General features: G+C 40.7%; 2 protein-coding genes across 3 annotated transcripts in view; both read left to right on the forward strand.

Annotated features, from left to right (window-relative positions):
- cfap251 (cilia and flagella associated protein 251) overlaps positions 1 to 15,702 on the forward strand; it is an 83,774-nt gene extending 68,072 nt beyond the window's left edge. Inside the window, exons 19-22 of the mRNA XM_060844143.1 lie at positions 8,111 to 8,254; positions 8,985 to 9,213; positions 12,541 to 12,642; positions 15,569 to 15,702. Of these exons, the coding sequence (XP_060700126.1) occupies positions 8,111 to 8,254; positions 8,985 to 9,213; positions 12,541 to 12,642; positions 15,569 to 15,702 (609 nt within the window). The remainder of the gene's footprint in view (positions 1 to 8,110; positions 8,255 to 8,984; positions 9,214 to 12,540; positions 12,643 to 15,568) is intronic.
- Positions 15,703 to 23,507: 7,805 nt separating this feature from the next.
- bcl7a (BAF chromatin remodeling complex subunit BCL7A) overlaps positions 23,508 to 23,730 on the forward strand; it is a 46,601-nt gene continuing 46,378 nt past the window's right edge. Inside the window, exon 1 of one of the 2 annotated variants that reach the window (XM_060843639.1) lies at positions 23,508 to 23,665. In XM_060843639.1, coding sequence (XP_060699622.1) covers positions 23,574 to 23,665 — 92 coding nt within the window. In that variant the 5' untranslated portion in view covers positions 23,508 to 23,573. The remainder of the gene's footprint in view (positions 23,666 to 23,730) is intronic. The other variant, XM_060843640.1, reaches the window with a different exon arrangement.

Below are 23,730 nucleotides of genomic sequence, written 5' to 3' on the forward strand. Positions count from 1 at the left end.
CCTCAGGCTTACCATCAGCAGACAGGATGAAAGAGCAAGTACTGATTTCTTCAGACATTTTGTTTTCAAAGATTTAAAGGGTAGGACATTTAAATGCCCTTGAGAGTAGCCTTTGACTGTCCCCATTCACACAATTGAAGGTCATCTTGATAGGTTTGACAGGTTTGTTGAACAGTTCCCAGAAGCTTGACAGTGAATGGGGTTGGTCACAATTTAAAAACAGTCATACCTACTTTTAGCAATTCCAAAGAGCATGTCAACTCCCATAAAGGGTATGTGACTAATCCCAAAGGTGCCCCAGGCTGATATCTAAAGGGACACATCTTCAAAGGGGTACTCTGTCTATCCAAAGAAATGTACAAAGCTCAGACCTGGTCTTACCAGGTCAATTCTGCATAATTAAGGTTGGGTTTTACACTGTGGTGGAGGCAGATGGTGATTTAAATGACCAACGTCCTTTGTGAACTGCATCTGCACAAAATGCAAACTGCTCAATTCTCAAAAATGGGAAGTACTATCTTTTGGGATGGGATTTGAGATTTCTGGGTTTGTCTGCAGTTTCTGTTACGCAATGGAATAGAACCTGGAATGCACTGCCTGAAAATGTGGTGGAGGTGAGTTCAATTGAGGTTTCAAGAGGACACTGGATGATTATGTAGATAGAAATGTTGTGCAGGAATGTGGGGCCAAAGCAGGAGATTTGCACTAGGTAATGATATTTGCTTGAAGCGGTGGTGTAGGCATGATGAGATTAATGACTTCCTTTGCGCTGTAGCAATTCTGAGACTGTGTCTTCTGAAATTGGACCCCTTTCGTAGTTCTTTTTATTATACTGATATTTAAAATAGGAACTTTAGTTTCCCTTCATATTCTAATCATTTGTAAGTGTTGTATTCTGTAAACATAAATTTGTGGTTCTCATCTTTTTTAAAATCTCCATACATAATGGGTCAAATATAAAAAAAAGTATCTCAAGCCCGAGTGTAAGTAGCAATCACAGAATTGCCAGCAGAAGCTGCTGCTGTCACAATGGGGGAGCCTAATATCTGATAAAAGATAGGAAAGGTATGAGATATAAGGACACTCTATAGTCAATTGACATAAGAATCAATGAAAGGACATTGATTTTCTTTATCTATATTGATGGTTTAAAGTTGGGCATTAAAGTTTTAAAATTTACATCCTTTGTTTTTCAATTTCCATTTTTGCCCCACTTATCATTTAATCATTCCTGCCTTCCATCTTATCACAGATTTGCTGGCTGATTCTATCGGCCTATGCCACCCCTCCCTCTGGTGCTGAGAAATGTTACATTACAAAGCATTCCACATTTTTATGAAAGTTCCTTGAATTTAAAGCAATACTCTTCTCACCCCCATCTCTCAGCTGACAGTGGGCTGGAATCTGATGGGAAAATGAAGACCTTCAAGATACCCACCGATTAAATCTAGAGCAGGAAAGGTGGAAGACAGTCCATAGAGCAGAGATTAATGGCCAATTAAAGACCTCAGCCAGTCAGCTAACATTGGGTTTTGATTTCTGGGCTGCTAATTTCTTTCACCACTGCTTACATTGCCATGTGTTCAGAATTGAGAACTATAGTCACAGTGGGTTTGAAATGCCTTATGTAGGCTTGATAAACTACATTGCTTTTGGACTGTATGTATATGTTGATAAAGCTCATTAGAAGCTCAGGTTTCAGTATGATATATTTTACAATCATTGCTTTGTCAGTCCATTACGCAAAACTTTGTCATTCATACTGTGTACCATTTCTTTGAACATATCTGAACATATATGCAATATCTGAACAGGAACATCAAAAGACTTTTTGATAGAAAAATAACACTTTATATTGAATTAGAAGTATTTTCTCAGTGTAAATTGAAACTTACAAGTGACAAGCTGGAAAATACTACAGTACAACAAAGTACTGGAGGTATAGAAGTATACAGCAGGCCATTCAACATCCATGAAGAGAGAAACAGAATCAACACTTCAACCCCATGGTCGGTGCTAGTTCCAATGGCTTCTGCCTCTCTCTGCACAGAAGCTACCAGATTTTTTGAACATTTCTGACACTTATTTTTCTGTTGGAGAAAAATAACCCCTTTCACCAACCCTCCTAAAAACCAAACAGATTTCTTTTGACCCTCTCATACCTCTCCACCAAATAACTGAGAAGCAACTACCTGAGATTTGGTTTAACACAACATTAAACATGAATTTTAAAACAAGTTAAGGTATGAAGAAAATATAACAACTTGCTGAACAAATGAAAATTAATGGTAAAACAATAATTTAATCATTTTAAACACAAGGAATTCATAAAAAATATCATTTAAAAATGCCAAATGGCGTAGCTAATATAATAATATTTTTGCCTTTTCACTTAAGAAGCTAAACTAGAGAGAGAGAGACAAACTACAGGTAGTCCACCAGGAAGGGAGACCGAGACCATGCAAAGGAGTTGGGTTAAAATTGTGTTCACCTATGATAGCACACATTCCGAGGTGGCCTATGAAATACATAAAAAAGTGAGGTGTTCCCTCTTTTCTGACCCAAAGTGTGTCCAGATTTTGGGGAGAAGGAAGGGAGGAGGATTTGTCTTCGATCAGCATATGTGCATGTCTGTGTGTTTATTTGTCTGGACTGAACCAAGCAGTTTCTGATCAATCTGGTATGACCTCCTTGACCAATGATTGCCGTTTTTCTGAACAACAGCAATTCTTGACCAATTTGCTTGTCATGTGGATTGATATATACCTGGGATAGAGTACCTTGCAGACTCACAATCCTGACTGACGGTCTAAACAGCCAATCAGCTTGAGCCTCCTTAGCCTCCTAGAAGTAATGATTCACTCCATCTGTGGTTTTATGATGGACTAACTTTTAAAAAACAGTTTTCATTCAAGATCCCAAGAAACGATTTAAGCCTGGGGGGTTGATGTGGAAGATCCATTGTCGACTGTCAAGTAAGGTCTTTAATAGGAAATTGAGAACTACTTAGGAACATTATCCTATTACTGCTGGGATTAATTCTGCAGACAACTTTCCCCCTCAGTGTACTGGGTAGCAGGGATCCTTCAATCAGTGCCTGATTGAGAGACTGGACATAGGGTAGGTTGTTCTTACAGGGGCCTATCTTTATAAATAGGAACAGGGATGGCACATTCAAGCCCTCTATCCTGCTCCTCATTCAACTAAATCATGGTTGATTTTCCTACTGCAATGCTATTTTCTTATGTTTTCTGATATCCTTGATTTCATCAATATCTAGAAGTCTATTGATCACCATCTTGATGAGGTTCAGTGACAGCACAATGACTTATTAAGAGCTTATTTGTCTCTGTTATTCTTTATAGGCTTCCATGGCTGGATATATGTTCCTCTACTTTTCTGGGCAAGAAATTGGGAGACTAAGCTCTGAGTCCCTGCCTACCTCAGGGTTGACCACTGGTATTGCCAGTAAAATCAACTCATGTCAATTTAGGATTGAATTTCTCCAAGAGAAGATCTGCTGTGCTTGCACATAATTAGCTTAACATATCAGTTATCCCAGCATGCTGAAATCATCTGTTTGTGTTTGCCTCAATCTTATCAGCATAATGGTTTTGATGACTGAACTATTTGAATCAAGGGAACCTATTGAGATAGTTAGTTCCCCATTGTCTAAATGACAGCAGTCTTTCCCTCTGTACAAAAAAAAGTGCTAATACTTTGTGAGTTAATCCTCACACACCACAATCTGACTGCATATCATAAACGTAGTTTAAATCAAAAATCTCTCTTGCCTAAAAAGAAAGATCTTGCGTTTATATCGCAAATTCACTTCTTCAGTAGATCACAAAATACTTCATAGCCATTGAACTATTATTAAACTATAAAGTTGAATTTTATAGGGAGCTGAGCAACATGGCTATGGTGAGATATGTGGCAAAATCAGATAAAGAGTTTGCCAGGGCCATCGAAACATTAGAAGGATCTTGTTCTGTCTTTTATGTTTTTCACAAGCAGCATGGTAACTTTCCCACAAGGAAGTTGCCAGTTAAAGGAGATGATTGTTTGGTAAATGTCTTGCTGACAGCCCAACTCAGCTCTTTAATACCAAGTTCTCTATCTTTCTCAAATTCACTGAGTGAATCAGAGTTTGCCAGGTACCATGGAAACGTGAAATGTGGCAAATTCAACTCAATGCTTGCTCCAAACAATCTCCAAATTGGACACTGGGACACATTGTATGGGCACCAGACACATCCGTGGACATTGACACCTGACATGTGCCACTTTCTAAGAATCTTCAAGGCACATTACTGATCCTACTTGTGGTAGGCTTCTTCAATTCAGCGCTGCACCAGAAATGACCATCTTATGCTGCAGCAAGGAAACTGCACTTAGGGATACTCAGCTGAAAATGTGTTGCTGGTTAAAGCACAGCAGGTTAGGCAGCATCCAAGGAACAGGAAATTCGACGTTTCGGGCCAGAGCCCTTCATCAGGAATGAGGAGAGTGTGCCAGGCAGGCTAAGATAAAAGGTAGGGAGGAGGGACTTGGGGCAGGGGCGATGGAGATGTGATAGGTGGAAGGAGGTCAAGGTGAGGGTGATAGGCCAGAGTGGGGTGGGGGCGGAGAGGTCAGGAAGAAGATTGCAGGTTAGGAGGGCGGTGCTGAGTTGAGGGAACCGACTGAGACAAGGTGGGGGGAGGGGAAATGAGGAAACTGGAGAAATCAGAATTCATTCCTTGTGGTTGGAGGGTTCCCAGGCGGAAGATGAGGCGCTCTTCCTCCAACCGTCGTTTGTTATGTTCTGCCGATGGAGGAGTCCAAGGACCTGCATGTCCTCGGTGGAGTGGGAGGGAGAGTTAAAGTGTTGAGCCACGGTGTGGTTGGGTTGGTTGGTCCGGGCGTCCCAGAGGTGTTCTCTGAAGCGTTCCGCAAGTAGGCGGCCCGTCTCCCCAATATAGAGGAGGTCACATCGGGTGCAGCGGATGCAATAGATGATGTGTGTGGAGGTGCAGGTGAATTTGTGACGGATATGGAAGGATCCCTTGGGGCCTTGGAGGGAAGTGAGGGAGGAGGTGTGGGCGCAAATTTTACATTTCCTGCGGTTGCAGGGGAAGGTGCCGGGGGTGGAGGTTGGGTTGGTGGGGGGTGTGGACCTGACGAGGGATCTACTTGCGGAACGCTTCAGAGAACACCCCTGGGATGCCCGGATCAACCAACCCAACCACCCCGTGGCTCAACACTTTAACTCTCCCTCCCACTCCACCGAGGACATGCAGGTCCTTGGACTCCTCCATCGGCAGAACATAACAACACGATGGTTGGAGGAAGAGCGCCTCATCTTCCGCCTGGGAACCCTTCAACCACAAGGAATGCACTCTGATTTCTCCAGTTTCCTCATTTCCCCTCCCCCCACCTTGTCTCAGTCGGTTCCCTCAACTCAGCACCGCCCTCCTAACCTGCAATCTTCTTCCTGACCTCTCCACCCCCACCCCACTCCGGCCTATCACCCTCACCTTGACCTCCTTCCACCTATCACATCTCCATCGCCCCTCCCCCAAGTCCCTCCTTCCTACCTTTTATCTTAGCCTGCCTGGCACATTCTCCTCATTCCTGATGAAGGGCTCTGGCCCGAAACGTCGAATTTCCTGTTCCTTGGATGCTGCCTAACCTGCTGTGCTTTAACCAGCAACACATTTTCAGCTCTGATCTCCAGCATCTGCAGACCTCACTTTTTACTTAGGGATACTCACCCAACTCATAGACTGGAGCAGGCTGCATCTCTGGGCCGCATCACTGTCATAGCACTCACTCACTTTGAATTTATCTCTGGATGCTTACAACAGTCCTATCTTGCATTGCATTGCAATACCTTGCCTTTTTTGACGTTTACCCCTCAGCTGGAGGTGATGAGGCTTATAATTCTTCTGGGTTGCTTTGTCCTTTAGTACAGACACAGGGAAGGAAGCTTGTTATGGTTGTCAGCAGTTTTCAATCAAACCTTTGCTCAGGGGTCTCAGTATAGTAAATCAACGGCAGCCTACGATACCAGTGCAGGGACTTGAAAATGGTCAGTCAACCACTCAGGATGGTCAGACGAAGGATACTTTCCACATAAGGAGTGAGGAGCTGAGTGTTGGGTGTCTTGAGATGCTTTGATCCATTGAAGCCTGCTTTCCTCAAAATGAGAATGAAGCAGGTATTATGGGAAATGTAAGTGGGTGGCACAACTGTTACTTTTGGTGCAAGTGAGGAGGTGTTTCAAATGAGTAATGAGACAGCACAGAGGACTGGCTAGTGGTGTCGGAGGTTTGGTGGGTGACTGCTGTTATGAACCAGGCCAAACCCCCTCAAAACATTTCAAGAAAGTAGCCCCCAGACCCTAACTTTTTAAGCAGGTTTCACAGTGTCTAGGTTTGAAGGGTTTTAGGGCCAATTTGATTGTAGCTAACAGATATTGCCTCAGACAAAAGGCTTTCAAGTTTCAAAAATAAACTTCCAGGATATTCCAGGAGTGATGCAGCTGGCCAACCACTTAGTTTTAAACAAAACAGAATTTATTTGCAAAATTACTGAATGAACATAAACAAAAAGAGAACATAATATAGAATAATTAGCCTATCCAAAAACCCAACAGATTATCCCAATTTAATGATGCTGTTCCAAATACTTGTAACAATCCCCAAAAACACCCCTTGGCAAAAAAAGGAAAAATCCAACACAGGTTCTTCCAGGAGAGACAGCAGAGAAATTCAGCTTGGAATACCTTCTTCCATGTAGCAGTTTCTTTGACCAGCAGCCTCAAAACTGACTGCTTGCTAAAACCAAACCAAACCAGAGAAAAGCTGATCTGGGAGAACTAGCCACTTCCCTTTCATTGTACAAGTTCTTTTTGAAACCTGAAAGACTTTTTCCCGAGGCAGTATCTGTTAGGTATAATCAAATTGGTCCTAAAACCCTTCAAACCTAGACACCGTGAAATCTGAGTCTTTACAACAGTGCTATAAGAAATTAAGGACAACATAACCTTGTTAAGGAAGCAGCATCTTCACAGAGCTTGTGATGGAGGACATTGCAGTCATTAGTGAGTGCAGTAGAAAAGCTTAATAAAAGAATTGTGTATGCTGTAAATCAGAGACAAAAACTAAAATTCCTGGAAAAAGCTCAGCCTGTCTGCCAGCATCTGTGGAGAGAAAGCAGAGTTAATGTTTTGGGTTGAGTAATCCTACCTCAGAAAATGAGCTTTGGTGATAAATACAGTAGCTGAGGAGTGAGCATGAGCCATTGTAGAGAAGATGATGGCATTTACACTGGTAGAGTGGAGAAGGAAAACATAGGAACAATTACAATTATTGATTCCATCGTTAGTGTTGCAAAAGACTGTCTTTCACTGGTGAAGTTAATTCCATTTTCTCAACCATAGTATTGTATTTCCATCATTTTAAGGATAATGCTTCTATCATCAGGATAAAAAATGAAACGTGGAGTATTGGTAAAAGGCTTAGGTTTCCCCTGGTTGAAATTATAGAAGTTGCTTAAATGTAAAAGTTGCTTAAAATCTAACATGAGTTCTAGAATAGCCCCATATTCCATATCAGTCCCTCAACTCTTCAATAAGCCTATGCCCATCCAGAGTAAAAGGGATATAATTAGTTAACTGCTTATCTTTAAGTTAACAGGGTTTGGTGTTAGAGACAACCTCAGCTTACTGACCATGAAGCAAAACAAATGGTCCTGGAGAGTGGGGAACAATGATCAATTTCCTTGGTTACTAGACTAATAAAGCAAATAGCACAGCAGAATTATGACACCTTCTGTTGACAAACGAATAGAAAGTGCCATAGATTAATGCATATCTATCTATTTTTATCATGATATTGCCATTATAATTTCCATCACTGCCACGTCATCATGGTATTCTTCATAATCTCATTTAAGCAAGAAATATAGAAAATTCTTATTCCACATTAGTGCCATCTGGAATTAGTGGACATGCAGAACAAAAAAAAAATGAAGAAAATGTATTTGCATATATATGTTTTATAATTCAGTCAGTTTTTCATTTGGTTCCAATAATTAATATTTTGTTTTTTGATGTGCTCTGAAGGAGATGGAGAACTATTTCTACTATTCACAGCTGCGTTACCAGCATGTCAGTACAATGCAGCCCAGAGAAATATCAACTCATATTCCACTGCAGGAAGTACCATTTATGATGAGAGCGCTGGGATTCTACCCTACAGAGAAAGAGGTACATTGTATATGTTTACATCCACAAAAATAACTTGCATGCCTTCTACCATGTGCTGTTGTACAATTTCTTAATAAACATGTCAATGAAAGTGCTCATATGGCAACCTTTCATTGCATGAAATGATAGTTTGCACCATGGTGGTAAACCGCATGATAAGCAATGTTACTATGGCTAAGCAGACCCACTAAAGCATAAACACTATATACAGTCGTCTACCTTTCATAATGCTGTAAAACTAAATGAAATCCTCCATTCAATCAGGGTCTGAAAGGGTAGAATATAAGTGATTGTGGCTTCAAGCTAAGGAAAGGAAGCAGATTGTTACAAAGCCGGAAGTTAGAATGTGATTTAAAAAAGCAAAAAAATTGTTAAGATGTAAAGGGAAAGGCAGAGAATAATTAGAAGTTCAGAATGCAGGAACAGTTAAAGCAAGATAAGAGTGTTGGGGGGTCTAGAAGTTGGGGCAGACAGAGATCAGGATGAAGAAGTGATAAAGAACCTCAACCTATCTTGATGATATAAAATACTGATAAGCTTATGCCTCACCTTGGGTGCTTAAGTAATGCAACATAGTATTTTTGAAACCAAAGATCTAACTTCACTAATGACTGGAACAGATCCTGCCCACCGCAACGGCACCTGCAGGTAAAATCAGGAAAAGAAACAAGAGAGCTGTAAGTTTCTGTTAGATTGTATAATTTGCTAATTTTGATGGCTTTCATTACAGATTGAGGACATGTTGAATGAGGTGAAGTTCAGTAAATATGTGGACACAGGAACGTATGTGACAGACATTGATTTAGGCGAATTCATTAAACTATATATAAACCATCGACCTGTTTTTGGCATAACTGCTTCTGAGTTGCATCATGCATTTGATGCTCTTGGCTACAACAATGAGAATGGAGAAAAAATAATTAAGTTAGGAGAATTATTGCAAATATTGCAAAGTGGAGGTGAGTCAAATGGCAACAATTACATTGTAAAGCAGATTATCTAATTATTACAACAGTACTATTTGTGGGAGGCTCACTACACTCAGATTGTCTGTTTACTACATTACAATATTGATTCCATTTAAAAAGTACTTAATAGTAACTATAAAGTCCATCAGATGTCCTATGGTACTGAAAGACTACATATAAATGCAACTTTTCCTTAAAAATGAACATGTTAATATTAATACAGACAATCATTGAGAGAGTAACATAGCAATAAATCTGTTTACCATGTATACTCAATACTTAGTACCATGTAAAACTGTACAGTACTGACATTTTCTTCAGTGTTTCTCCTTCAAATCTATTCCTTGATTCTCTTAAAGATGACTTCTTAAGGTGAAATGCAGTTCCATAGTTGTGCGATCCATATGACAACTCACTCAAATAGACATTGTTTACAAATAAATCTAATACATGACTATAGTTTGGTTCTCAAGGTTTTATGATTCACTCCTTCTTGGGATGTGAGCATCCCTGCCAAGACTTGCATTTATGGTCTATCCCTAATTTGCTTAATTGTCCTTCAGAAAATGATGGTGAGCTGCCTTTTTGAACCACAGCAGTCCAAATGAAGTAGATACAACCACAGTGTTGTTCAGGATAGGATCTTCAGGATTTTGAACCAGTGACACTGAAGGAACAGTGATCTATTTCCAAGTTAAAATGGTGTGTGAAATTTCCTGTAGATGTTGTGAAGTAATTATGAACACCAGCTTTGAATCTTGTCCTGTCCACAAAGCATGTCAGAAGTGAAAGGGCAAACCTAGTTATTTTCTTACCTGATGTATCTTGGGAAATCGCAAAAGCATTGCTAGATAATGAACAGGAGCAGGCCTTAACGATGTTCCCATTTCCCCTCATCCAAATACTGGGCCATTTGTGGCAATATATCTGCATGAACCTCAGTGTGCACTTCAAATAAATGAATTGCATGTGAAGCAGTTTGAGATTTTTCTGAGTGAATTGAAAAGGTGCTTTCTAAATATCAATCTACCTTTCTCCCTTAATTGTATAACTGATTATTAAACTGGACTGAGCACTTGCCAACACAACTATCAGAGGAACTTTCATCTCTGTTTTAATTCTACATTGTATTTTTGTGCATAATCAGTGAAAACAACTGAGCACAATACGACTTTATTTTCAAATAATTTCAAGAGATGTGGGTGCTTCTGGCAAGACCAACATTTATTGCCTATTGCTAATTGCCTTTGAGTTGAAAAATTGAATAACTTTAGAGGGCAGTTAATAGTCAATGACATTGATGTGGACCTGGAGTCAAATATAACTAGACCAGGTAAGGATGGCAGATTTCCTTCACTAAAGAGCACCAGCGAATCAAGTGCAGTTTTTAAAACAATCAATGATAGTTGTATGGTCACCATTCCTGTGACTAGCTTTATTGTCCATATTTATTAAGTGAATCTAAGTTCCACCTGATGCCAGGGTGGGATTTGAATTAATGTCCCCTGAGAATAAACCTGGGTCTCATTAACTTGTGATGTCACTAGTGCCATGCCTCTCTCATCAGGCCACAAAAGAGGCTTTAAGTGACTTGTTCAACAATTTTTGTTCACTGTGGAGAAGTATCTAGATTTGTCTGCTCACAATCTACCCAGACCTCTCTGCATAATATGACAAAGATATGAATCAAGGATATGAATTTGCATATAATTCTGTTTTGGACTTCTGTAAACACTTTGAAGCGAACATTGTTTATATGTAGGAGCATCCACATGGTAGTACAAAAATGGAGTAGTAGAAGAAGCCTATATTTCCTGAAGATATTCCTGGTATTGCAGATGGTTTGATATTGAAGTATTAAATGATTCCAGTATGTTTTTTTTTCATGTTTTTGCACACGGTGACTCAGTGGTTAGCACTGCTGCCTCACAGCTCCGGAGACCTGGGTTCAATTCCAACCTCGGGCGTCTGTCTATGTGGAGTTTGCACCTTCTCCCTATGTCTACATGGGTTTCCTCCAGGTGCTCCAGTTTCTTCCCACAATCCAAAGATGTGCAGGTCAGGTGAATTTGCCTTGCTAAATTGCCCGTAGTGTCAGGCGCATTACGCAGGGGTAAATGTAAGGGGATGGGTCTGGGTGGGCTACTCTGCAGAGGGTCGATGTGGACTTGTTGGGCCTAAGGGCATGTTTCCACATTGTAAGGAATCTAATCTAAATTTAGTTTGATATGTTAATGATAATCCATATGAAATTTATATAGTAAGCCATTAGATGGAGCTGTGAGTACACAGACCCTTTAGGTTGAAAATGTAGCCAAGTATCTGCTTCTGTTTTTGTTGTGGAAGAAGGATGAGTTTAGACACAGCTGAAACTTTTGGTTTTATGCAAGAGAATTAAAAGCTAAAAATAGACACACAAAACAGAAAACAAAGAAAAAAACTTTCCATTAATTGGGCTCCATTAAGGTCATCCAGAAACAGCAAAAGTGTAAACTCATAATGTGCCCATTGTATAAACTAAGACTATAGATACAAACATTTACATAAACATATATGTTTGAACGACACATGTATCATGTAAAGGATAGCTCTTGCTTAAAGCTAACAATATAAGTAAAGCTCAGCACAGCTCCAAAAACAGACATATGGCAGATTTAGGTAGATTACCAGATTCAGCATGAAATGGTGTAAGAATTCATGACATGTTTCTCTTTCTCAACCTTACAATTTCTTTTTTTCCCACTCTAATGTCTTCCTTGATTTACAAATTGCTGCAGAGCTGTTGTAAGGTGTCTAGAACAAAGAGTAAGGACATCATGTAGCAATTCAGTCCAAAATTAGTGAAACTCAATTGTTATTCATTGTAATAATTCCTCACTTTTTCCAGGTAGCAAAGTCAGCCAGTCATGGTCAAAGAAATATAAATATCATACTGAACATCGAATGGTTATTACTTTTATCTTAGGGATATAATGTATCCATTTTCAAATAAGTTATGCTAGTGCATCCAACTCAGTTATTACTGCTTACCTCTTATTATGAAAGCAATTGGTAGGAGTAGTTTTAGCCATATAACATTGGTCAATTATTTTGATTTTTAAAAACATAGACCTAATTATATAATTATTAAATGTGTTGAAAATACAGAGATGAAAGTTCCATTCTGAAAACTCCCAGAATAATTACATGGAATTATGGTTGAAGAATTAATATGTTCAGTATATGTTGCTCTTACCATGCTTGTGACACAAAATATATGCATTTTGAAATGTAGATGCTGTATAAAATCCTTCTCTTGCTTTTTGTTTTGCTTTCTAGGTGAATGTATGGCTGAGGAAGAGGTAGCAGAATGCCTTTCCACACTACTGGGCTTGAATCCAGAGGGAGGAAGTTCTGAATTGATCTCTTTTGATGCAAAAAGTAAATATGCATTGAAATAATTTACATTACTATTTGTTCTTAAATTAATTTGAGTTATTCCATTCAAAGTTTTTATTTACTTTCAGTAGTCTCATACTATTTTATAGATATTCTGTTCCGACGTAATGTTGACAATGATCTTTTGAAACTATACTGTGGAATCTAATGCTGCTCTTGAGAGCATGAAATGAGGCAGTTGGAGGCAACAAATTTTGTGGAAATGAAATGTCAGCTTCCTAACAGTGGGATGAAAGTTGGGAATTAAGTTCACAATGAATTAAAGGCAGATCAGCAAGTGGCAGGAGCCTATTAATAATCCAGTCCCATCAATACCTGGAATTTATTTAACTGTGTTCCAGATCAGTTTTGTGATGCCCAAAGCAAATCTGAAGTGTTATTTTAGTTTATTCTAATCTCATCACTAAATGCAAAATACACAAGAATGCCCATTCTTTCAGATGTTATGTTTAGTTCTGCAGAAAGTTCAGGTTCTTGGGTAAGAGCTGCACTTAAATGACAAAGCCTTTCAGAACAGGTAGGCTATTAAGCTTATTGATCTGCCAAGTGCTGAGGATGACACAGTCTCAAGAGATTAAAAATCACACAACACCAGGTTATAGTCCAATAGGTTTATTTGATAGTACTAGCTTTCAGAGAGCTGCTCCTTTGTTAGGTAGCTTGTGAACCAGGATCATAAGACAGAATTTATAGCACAAGATCATAGTGTCATGCAACTAATACAATATATTGAACAAAGCTAGATTGCTGTTAAGTCTACCATCTTTTAGAATGGGGTGCATGTTTAGATTCATTAGTATGTGAGTTCCAGAACTACTTTCAAATCACATTCCCGAGAATGTGACCGTGCCCACATTCCGTGGGCGGCTCGGTGGCACAGTGGTTAGCACTGCTGCCTCACAGCGCCAGAGACCCGGGTTCAATTCCCCCCTCAGGCGACTCTCTGTGTGGAGTTTGCACATTCTCCCCGTGTCTGCGTGGGTTTCCTCCGGGTGCTCTGGTTTCCTCCCACAATCCAAAAATGTGCAGGTTAGATGAACTGGCCATGCTAAATTGCCCATAGTGTTGGGTGAAGGGGTAAATGTAGGGGAATGGGTCTGGGTAGGTTGCGCTTCGGCGGGTCAATATGGACTTGTTGGGCCGAAGGGTAAGTAATCTAATCTAATCATAACTTAAGGTTTTATTAAAGAAAAAGTGACATCTCAGCTCAGACAATGCATTAAAGGTGTGAGGTGAGTCTGTATTCCAGTCTTGAGTCAGACTGGTTCTATTTCCAAAGTAGGAATCTATAAAATGTCACATGGATTGACTGCCTTTATTGACTGCCCACAGATTGTGTGTTTTTTAAGCAAAATAGAATGTTTCTGCAATTACAATTCTGCAAATGCAAATTCACCCCATAGATTTATATTTGTATTTAGCAAACTGTCTCTTCAATTTCTACAAAGGGTATACTATTCATCTTTCATCCTTACTTACAACAATTTCAACCTTTATTAGAATTTCTGACAATGTTATTGACTTTCAACACTGACTACATTTTTTTTATATTGAGTATTCATTGAATTTTTTTATTCCTGGTTGGGATGTTGGGCAGTGGTGGAAAGGGCAATATTTATTGCCTTTCCCTAATTGCACTTGTGAAACACTTTAATACATCCTAAGAACATGGAAGATCCCATCATCATGGAAGCTAACTTCTTTTCCTTGTTATTATGTCCATTGTCAAAAATATGACTACGTCACATTTAATGTAAATTTAGCACCTAGTGTGATAGTACCATTTATCTCATTCATAGAACATAGAACATAGAAAGGTACAGCACAGAACAGGTCCTGCGGTCCACAATGTTGTGCTGAGGATTAATCCTAATGTAAGATAAAATAACTTAACCTATGCACCCCTCAATTCACTGCTATTCATGTGCATTTACAGCAGTCACTTAAATGTCACCCAATTAATGGGCAAACCTAAATTTAATCTACAATGCTCATCATCTTCATATTTTTGGTAATGCTATCCTGAATATTATAATCATAATTGGCATATTTGAATCTTTTGAATGGTGTACAATTTACAAACTCATAATTTATGAAAAGAGTCATCATTAAATTTATGTATTTCAATTGGTCCAAAGCAACAACAATCTGAATTTACAAAGTATCTTCATGTAGTAAAATGTTCCCAAGGTGCTTTGTCAAACAAAACTACTTTGCGCCAAATTGGGACATATTAGGGCATGTGATCATGAAGATAGATTTTAAGGAACATCAAAAAGGAAGGGAGATAGAGAGTTATTAAAGTTTAGGAAGGAAATTCCAAAGTTAAGGGTCATTGGAATTGAAGACATGGCTGCCAATGGTGTAGGAAAGTAAAACTGGGATCTCAGAAGGCCAGAATTCGATGAATGTATCAGAGAGTTGTAGGACTGGAGGAAATTTTAAGATTAGAGAGGAATAAAGTCAAGGCAGGTTTTGCAACCTCTCTAAAGCTTCCACATAGTTCCTATAATGAGGTGACCAGAACTGAACACAATATTCCAGAAGTGATCTAACCAAAGCTTTATACAACTGTTTATGTTTGAAACCATCCTGGGAATAGAAATCTGGGCAGCTTTACTGGGGATATAGTGAATGTTCATTGTTAGCTTAGCATTTTTTTTATTGATTCTGTTACTTGGAAGGAGAGATGCAAGGATTTTAGACGTTTTTGGCTTATTTATGTTTTATGATGTTACATATTTATATGATATTGTATGCTTATTACTGCCATTTGTAAATGAATCTTTTTAATCAGAAAATCCACAAAGTAAAACTAAAAGCTTAAAGAAAGAGAAGGTATTTTGAAAAAAAAGTACCTGTTTAATTGTAAAATTCATCTTATTTTTGTCTTATTTTGATTTGACAGATGCATCAGCATTACTTGAAGAGCAACTTCCCCAAGAGATTACAAGTGAACTGTTCATAAATGAAATATTAGGATTTCCTCAGATTTCAACTTGTGGTGAAGAGGCAGCTGTTCCCACAGCTGGACCAACATAAATGCAAGCTAAAATGTACTTTGCCGAACAAATAATTTGTATTCCCTGAATCATTTTAGTTTTCATAATCTCATTGTTAAACGACCAATGTTTACTGTTTGATACTTACTTTTAAATTAAACATATGAATAATTATTCTATTTGTGACAGCTATTCTTAAAAATAGGGGGATGTTTGCTGATAATTGTACAATATTCACCACAATTTGCGACTCCTCGGGTACTCAAGCATTCCATATCCAAATGTAGCAAGACCTAGATGATATCGAAATTTGGGGTTGACAAGTGACAAATAATGTTCATGTCACACACCAGCTCCAGGAAGAGAGAATCTAACCACATTGGCATTCAATGCATTACTATTACTGTGTCTCCCCTGAACAATATCCCAGATGATATTACCGTTGACTAGAAACTGAACTGAACTAGCCATATAAATACTATGGCTACAAGAGCAGGTCAGAGTTTTGGAATTCTGGAAAGAATAACTAACCATGTGATTCCCAAAGCCACCCATTAACAAGGCACAAGACAGGCGTGTGATGAAATACTCCCACTTGTCTGGATGATTGCAGCATCAACACCACTCAAGAAGCTTGACACCATCTAAAACAGAGCAGATCATTTGATTTGGCACCATATTCACAAGTATTCAGTCCCTCCACCACAAGCATTCCATAGTAATATTTACCATTTGCAAGATACACTGCAGAAACACATCAAAGCTTCCTTATGTTGCAACTTTCTAACCCATGATCACTACCATATAGAAGAACAAGATACATGGCAACAATCACTCCTATCGATTTGAAGTCCACAATAACTGAACTGTTGTGATGTAGATAATATTACGGCTGTACTTAGGGAGGATATTCCTGGGAATACATCCAAGGGAAGTTATTTGGGTGTAATGGAGAAATAAGAAAGGGATGATTACCTTATTGGGATTGTGCTATAGACTGAGTTGAAAAGTATGGCACTGGAAAAGCACAGCAGGTCAGGTAGTATCTGAGGGACAGGAGAGTCAACTGTTCGGGCGTAAGCCCTTCATCAGGAAGGGTTGATGACGAGTTTATGCCTGAAACGTTGACTCTCCTGCTCTTCGGATGCTGCTTGACCTGCTGTGCTTTTCCAGTGCCACATTTTTTGACACTGATCTCCAGCATCTGCAAGTCTTCATTTTTCCTTGCACTATAGACCCTCCATTAGTCAGCAGGAAATTGAGAAACAAATTTGTAAGGAGATCTCTGTTATCTGCAAGAATAATCAGGTGATTATGGCAGGGGATTTTAACTTTCCAAACAGAGATTAGGACTGCCATAGTGTTCGGTGTTTAGGTGGTGAAGAATTTGTTAGGTCTGTACAAGAAGATTTTCTGATTCAGTAAGTTGATGTACCTACCAGAAAAGGTGCTAAACTTGACCTACTCTTGAGAAATAAGGTAGCGCATGTTATAGAATGTGGGGAAATAGATGGTGACATCTTGAAAAATGTCCATATTACAGAGGAGGAGGTGTGGGAAGCTGTAAAACTCATGAAGTTGGATAATACCCCAGGACCTGATCAGGTGCACCCTGTAACTCTTTGGGAAGCTAGACAGGTGATTGCTGGGCCCCTTGCTGAGATATTTGTATCATCGATAGTCACAGGTGAGATGCCAGAAGACTGGAGGTTGGCTAATGTGGCACCACTATTTAAGAAAGGTAGTTAAAAAAAAAGCCAGGGAACTATAGACCGGTGAGCTTGACAATGGTGGAGGCCAAGTTGTGGAGGAAATCCTGAGGGACAGGCTGTTCATGTATTTGGAAAGGCAGGGACGGATTAGAGATAGTCAACATGGCTTTGTGCCTGGGAAATCATGTCTCACAAACTTGATTCAGGTTTTTTTTAAGAAATAACAAAGAGGATTCATTAATTCAGAGAGGACCTGATCTGTATGAACTTCAGTAAGGCATTCGACAAGGTTCCTCATGTTAGATTGGTTAGCAAGGTTAGATCTCATGGAATACAGGGAGAACTAGCCATAGAGTCTAGAGTCATAGAGATGTACAGCACGGAAACAGACCCTCCAGTCCAACCTGTCCATGCCAACCAGATATCCCAACTCAATCTAGTCCCACCTGCCAGCACCGGCCCATATCCCTCCAAACCCTTCCTATTCATATCCAAATGCCTCTTAAATGTTGCAGTTGTATGAGCCTTTACCACTTCTTCTGGCAGCTCATTCCATACATGTACCACCCTCAGCGTGAAAAAAGTTGCCCCTTATGTCTCTTTTATATCTTTCCCCTCTCACCCTAAACCTATGCCCTCTAGTTCTGGACTCCCCCACCTCAGGGAAAATTTGTCTATTTACCCTTTCCATGCCTCTCATAATTTTGTAAACCTCTATAAGATGACCCCTCAGCCTCCGATGCTTCAGGGAAAACAGCCCCAGTCTGTTCAGCCTCTCCCTATAACTCCAGTCCTCCACCCTGGCAACATCCTTGTAAATCTTTTCTGAACCCTTTCAAGTTTCACAACATTTTTTCGATAGGAAGGAGACCAGAATTGCATGCAATATTCCAACAGCGGCCTAACCAATGTCCTGTACATCCACAACATGATCTCCCAACTCCTGTACTCAATACTCTGACCAATAAAAGAAAGCATACCAAATGCATTCTTCACTCTCCTATTTACCTGCAACTCCACTTTCAAGGAACAATGAACCTGCACTCCAAAGTCTCTTCATTTAGCAACACTCCCTAGGATCTTACCATTAAGTGTATAAGTCCTGCTAAGATTTGTTTTCCCAAAATGCAGCACCTCGTATTTACCTGAATTAAACTCCATCTGCCACTTCTCAGCCCATTGGCCCATCTGGTCCAGATCCTGTTGTAATCTGAGGTAATCTGCTGTCCACTAAACCTCCAACTTGGGTGTCATCTGCAAACTTATTAAATATACCTCTTATGCTCGCATCCAAATCATTTATGTAAATGATGAAAAGTAGAGGAGCCAGCACCGATCCTTGTGGCACTCCACTGGTCACAGGCCTCCAGTCTGAAAAACAACCCTCCACCACCACCCTCTGTCTTCTACCTTTGAGCCAGTTCTGTATCCAAATAGCTAATTCTCCCTGTATTCCGTGAGATCTAACCTTGCTAATCAGTTTCCCATGGGGAACCTTGTCGAACGCCTTACTGATGTCCATATAGATCACAATTACCATTCTGCCCTCATCAATCCACTTTGTTACTTCTTCAAAAAACTCAATCAAGTTTGTGAGACATGATTTCCCATGCACAAAACCATGTTGACTATCCCGAATCAGTCCTTGCCTTTCCAAATACATGCACATCCTGTCCCTCAGGATTCACTCCAACAACTTGCTCACCACTGACATCAGGCTCACTGGTCTAGAGTTCCCTGGCTTGTCCTTACCACCCTTCTTAAATAGTGGCACCACATTAGCCAACCTCCAGTCTTCCGCCACCTCACCTGTGATTATCGATGATACAAATATTTCAGCAAGGGGCCCAGCAGTCACTTCCCTAGCTTCCCACAGCCATTTGGATACAGAACTGGCTCAAAGGTAGAAGACAGAGGGTGGTGGTGGTGGGTTGCCTTTCAGACTGGAGACCTGTGATCAGTGGTGTGCCACAAGGATCAGTGCTGAGTCCATTGTTTTTTGTCATTTATATAAATGATTTGGCTGTGAACATAGGAGATATACTTAGTAAGTTTGCAGATGGCACCAAAATTGGAGGCGTAATGGACAGCAAAAAAGTTTACCTCAGATTATAACGAGATCTTGATCTGATGGGCCAACAGGCTGAGGACTGGCAGATGGTGTCTAATTTAGATAAATGTGAGGTGCTGAATTTTGGAAAGGCAAATCGGGCAGGACTTATCCACTTAATGGTAAGGTCCTAGGGAGTGTTCCTGAACAAAGAAACCTTGGAGTGCAGGTTTATAGTTCCTTGAAAATGGAGTTGCAGGTAGCTAGGATAGTGAAGAAGGTGTTTGGTATGGTTTCCTTTATTGGTCAGAGTATTGAGTCCAGGAGTTGGGAGGTCATGTTGCAGCTGTACCGGACATTGTTTACGCCACTTTTAGTTTATTATGTGGAATTCTGGTCTCAGTCCTACAGGAAGGATGCTGTGAAACTTGAAAGGGTTCAGAAAAGATTTATAAGGATGTTGCCAGGGTTTGAGGGCTGAGCTATAGGGAAAGGCTGAATAGGCTAGGGCTGTTTTCCCTCAGTGTCTGAGGCTGAGGGGTGACCTTATAGAAGTTTATAAAATCATAGGAGGCATGGAAAGGGTAAATAGACAAGGTGTTTTTCCTGCGATGGGGTTTAGGGTGAGAGGGGAAAAATTTACAGGCAGCCTAAGGGGCAACATTTTCATGCAGAGGGTGGTATGTAATGAGCTGCCAGAGGAAGTGCTGGAGACTGGTACAATTACGACATTTAAAAGACATCTGGATGGGTATATGAAAGGAAAGGATATACACCAAGCACTGGTAACTGGAACTAGATTAGTTTAGGAAATCTGGTCGGCATGGACGAGTTGGACTGAAGAGTATGTTTCGGTACTGTACGTCTCTATGACTGTTGAATTTTTACCTTTATCAGCAACAGCACAAACTTATACTTTTATGTCTCACATGTTCCACCCAATGACAGTGGAGATGATGAGTGCACCAGCTTGAGACTACAGTGTTACATGACTCCTGTGTTCCCTCCACCAGTCCAGAAAGACACACCTTAGTGGTGCTAAATTAGAGATAGTTAGGATATTCTGAGATGTGGAGCACATCAAGTGTGAGCAGAAACTTATGCTGAAGCTAGGTCAGCACTGGCAAGTCACAAAGGATGATAAAGGACACTCCAAGCACGGCCTGGCTTGGTCTAAATGCTGAACTTCAAGGCCATTCTCAAAAAAGGGAATTTTTGAACTGAAATAGAAATGTTTCTGCCTCTATCAGCAGTTCCCTTTTGAGATGACTGTACTTTACTTCTGGCCTCAAGCTTGTGGGGCTGGATTTTCCCATTTGTAGTTAGAGTGGAGTGGCAATTGAATCCAGTCCATCATGACGATGGACAAATTTTCACATGTGATCTTCTGCTTTTCACCTAATTATGCAAATTAGAACATTGGTATGTTTCTTGGGAATTTTTGACAGTATTAAAGTTTCCTAGCTTCCATGCCTCTCATGCCATTTTTAAGGCTCAGCCGCTCAGAGGCTGCAAACCAGGATTGACTTGACCATGTTGCTCAATCCTAATCACACAGAAGTAGCCCAACAGAAAGGCAAGTTTGCATTGCACTTCATGAACAGAGGCCCAGAGGTGTTGATGTCTGGGTTGGTGGAGAGGTGAGCTGGTCTTTTCTTTGCTGTTTACCCCGGTAGGCAACATGACGAAGACAGTGTGGACCCAAACAGCAGCAGCAGAGATTAATGCAGGATCCTGAGTGAGTGGGATGCCCAGCAGTGCTGTAAGAAGGTCAATGATTTTCTCCACTCCCTAAGCATAGGTGTCATCATAGTACTTCACACTCAAAGGGCAAGTACTAGTTCTAACTCTGCCACTGCACATATATCTCACCAAGGCTGATGGAGTATAGCTCTCAGTATCACATGCATCATATTCCCTTATTGAGCTCTCATCCACTTCATTTTCCTAAACTACCATCCTGTCCTGCTCTCTGCTTTTCTTACTCACTGGGGACAGCTCATCATCTTTCATGCTCATACATCACCACTAACTAATCTTGCACCAACTTACATCAAATTAAATTCTTCTCTTTGACTCATTGCAGGAAAAACTAAAAACACCCCTGGACTTGATGTCTCAATAGCATCCCTAATGACATACTTGCCATCCCTAAACTACTTGAATGTCAGAACTCACTTTGGCCAACCCTCGAATTGGAATCGGATCACTGTGGCAGTAAACCCCAAACAACCGTAATCTCTCTTTGTCCTACTAAGCACGCTTCCCCATTGAATTTCACACTGCCATTTGTTCAAAGCACATGCAATATATTTGTCCCATAAGCTGCTGATGTGTGTTGGTCTGACATTGGATGGTACCATCATTATATGTCCACTTCTTATTTACTGTCCATTGACTGTTTAGTGATCCTCAAGATGAAAAGCTGCTGGCAGCCTATAACTCAGGAGTCAAGACCTTACACTGTAAGAAAGCAATTCAGTCTGAAGCAGCAGGATGCCACTAGGTAAGTGCAAAAAACAATAAACACTAGTAATGCAAGCTAAGAGTCATAAGTTGCATGTGTCCATGTCAGCATAAAAGCATCCATGTAAATACATGCAAAGCAACCTATCAGAAGCATATAAGTCCTCATAATCCAAAGTAGAATGTTGAAAGCATGAACTGGCTACTGAATTGATCTGAGATGGGCCAAATAATGTGCTAAGGCTAGTGGTTTTCCAATATTAATTTGCATGGAAATAGCATCAAAAAGGAAATTGGCTGTGGAGCATATAGGGACATCACGCAGAAGAAGCAATGGCAAGGTGTCCAGGCCAGACATTGGACAAGGCGCAGCCTCCAGAGTGGGAGAAAGTGAAGACTGCAGATGAAGAGTGTAGTATTGGAGAAGCACAGCAGGTCAGGCACCACTCCAGGAGAATCAACATTTTGGGTATCAACCCTTCATCAGGAATTTCATTCAGGACGCTGCCTGACCTGCTATGCTTTTTCAACACTGTGAGAGTTGGAGTAATGATTCAAGATGTGCATAAGCATAAGGGGCAAGAAGGTGACCAAAAGAAAATGGCCGACATATGAATTTGACTAACTTAGCTATAGCAGCAGAAGTGGTAAACAAGTTGCAGCTGGACCACAAGGTCAGACAGATAACAAACCAGACAATGGGCGACCTTACACATAGCAAAAACAAGTCCAGACAGCAAAACCACAAGGCCGAAAACGAACCTCGTGACTGATAACGAGGGAGAAACAACTTGAGGTGGACAATGGGTGGTTGTCAGCTGCCTGGGAAGATTGTAAACACTTGAGGGGGAAATGTGTCCAGCTGCACTTGCAAGATTGGGGTAAACAAGTAATGGAAAAGTACCGGTTGCTCGAGATTGAGAATCACCTGACTCAACAGTGGGTGGAGTTTAAGGGTATATCAGGGGATGCTTTGTAACGATCAGGGTCCCTTTCTTTGAGGGGTACCCAACTCTGCAGACTTGCTAATTGCTAATAAACTTTGTTTTCCTGAATTTGTCTTGAGCTGACTTTTTTACGTCTAACAAACACCACACTCCCTATACAGTCTCCAGACACCTGCTTTGTTTAGTCAAGATTTTGCACCAACTGGTTTCTCATCAGAGACCAACAGAATTGGGAGTGTGATGTAAAGTGCGGGTACTATTCACTTGTTACAGATGCGAACACGCAAGGGAATAAGCTGGCTGCTATTCAAGGCTGAGGATCTGAAATCGCCATTTAAGACTTGAGTGGAAAAAAAACCGCCAATTTTTCTCGGTGTAAAAGATCTGATCTTTGTTTTCATTCTTGCCTCATTTACTCAACGTGCTGGCAATGACATTTGCCAACATGCTGGCAGAAACAAGTGCTGGGCGCAGTCATGTGGCAGGGAGCACATGGTGGATGGGAGGGGGCGGGAAAAGTGGGAATGAGATCTCGCGATGGGTGCTGCCTTTGTTCACGCGGCTCTCCTTCCAATGCGCGCGCGGGGGTCGTTTGCGCAGGCGCAGTTAGCGCGGCTCGAGCAGTCGCGGTAGCGGCGGCTCTGCCTGGGTTTTTGAGGGGAGGGGGGCGGGGAGACAGAGAGAGGTTGTTTCGCTCGCTTTGTGCTGGCGGCGCTCGGCCTTTCCACAATTCACCATGTCCGGCAGGTCGGTGCGGGCCGAGACCAGGAGCAGGGCCAAGGATGACATCAAACGGGTTATGGCAGCTATCGAAAAAGTACGGAAATGGTAAGGGGTTATTTTTGAAAAGCAAGACCAACAAGATAGCTGGATAAATTTTAAAAGGTCGTTGT

Source organism: Hemiscyllium ocellatum, chromosome 24 (assembly GCF_020745735.1).
Source record: "Hemiscyllium ocellatum isolate sHemOce1 chromosome 24, sHemOce1.pat.X.cur, whole genome shotgun sequence".
Lineage (NCBI taxonomy): Eukaryota > Metazoa > Chordata > Chondrichthyes > Orectolobiformes > Hemiscylliidae > Hemiscyllium > Hemiscyllium ocellatum.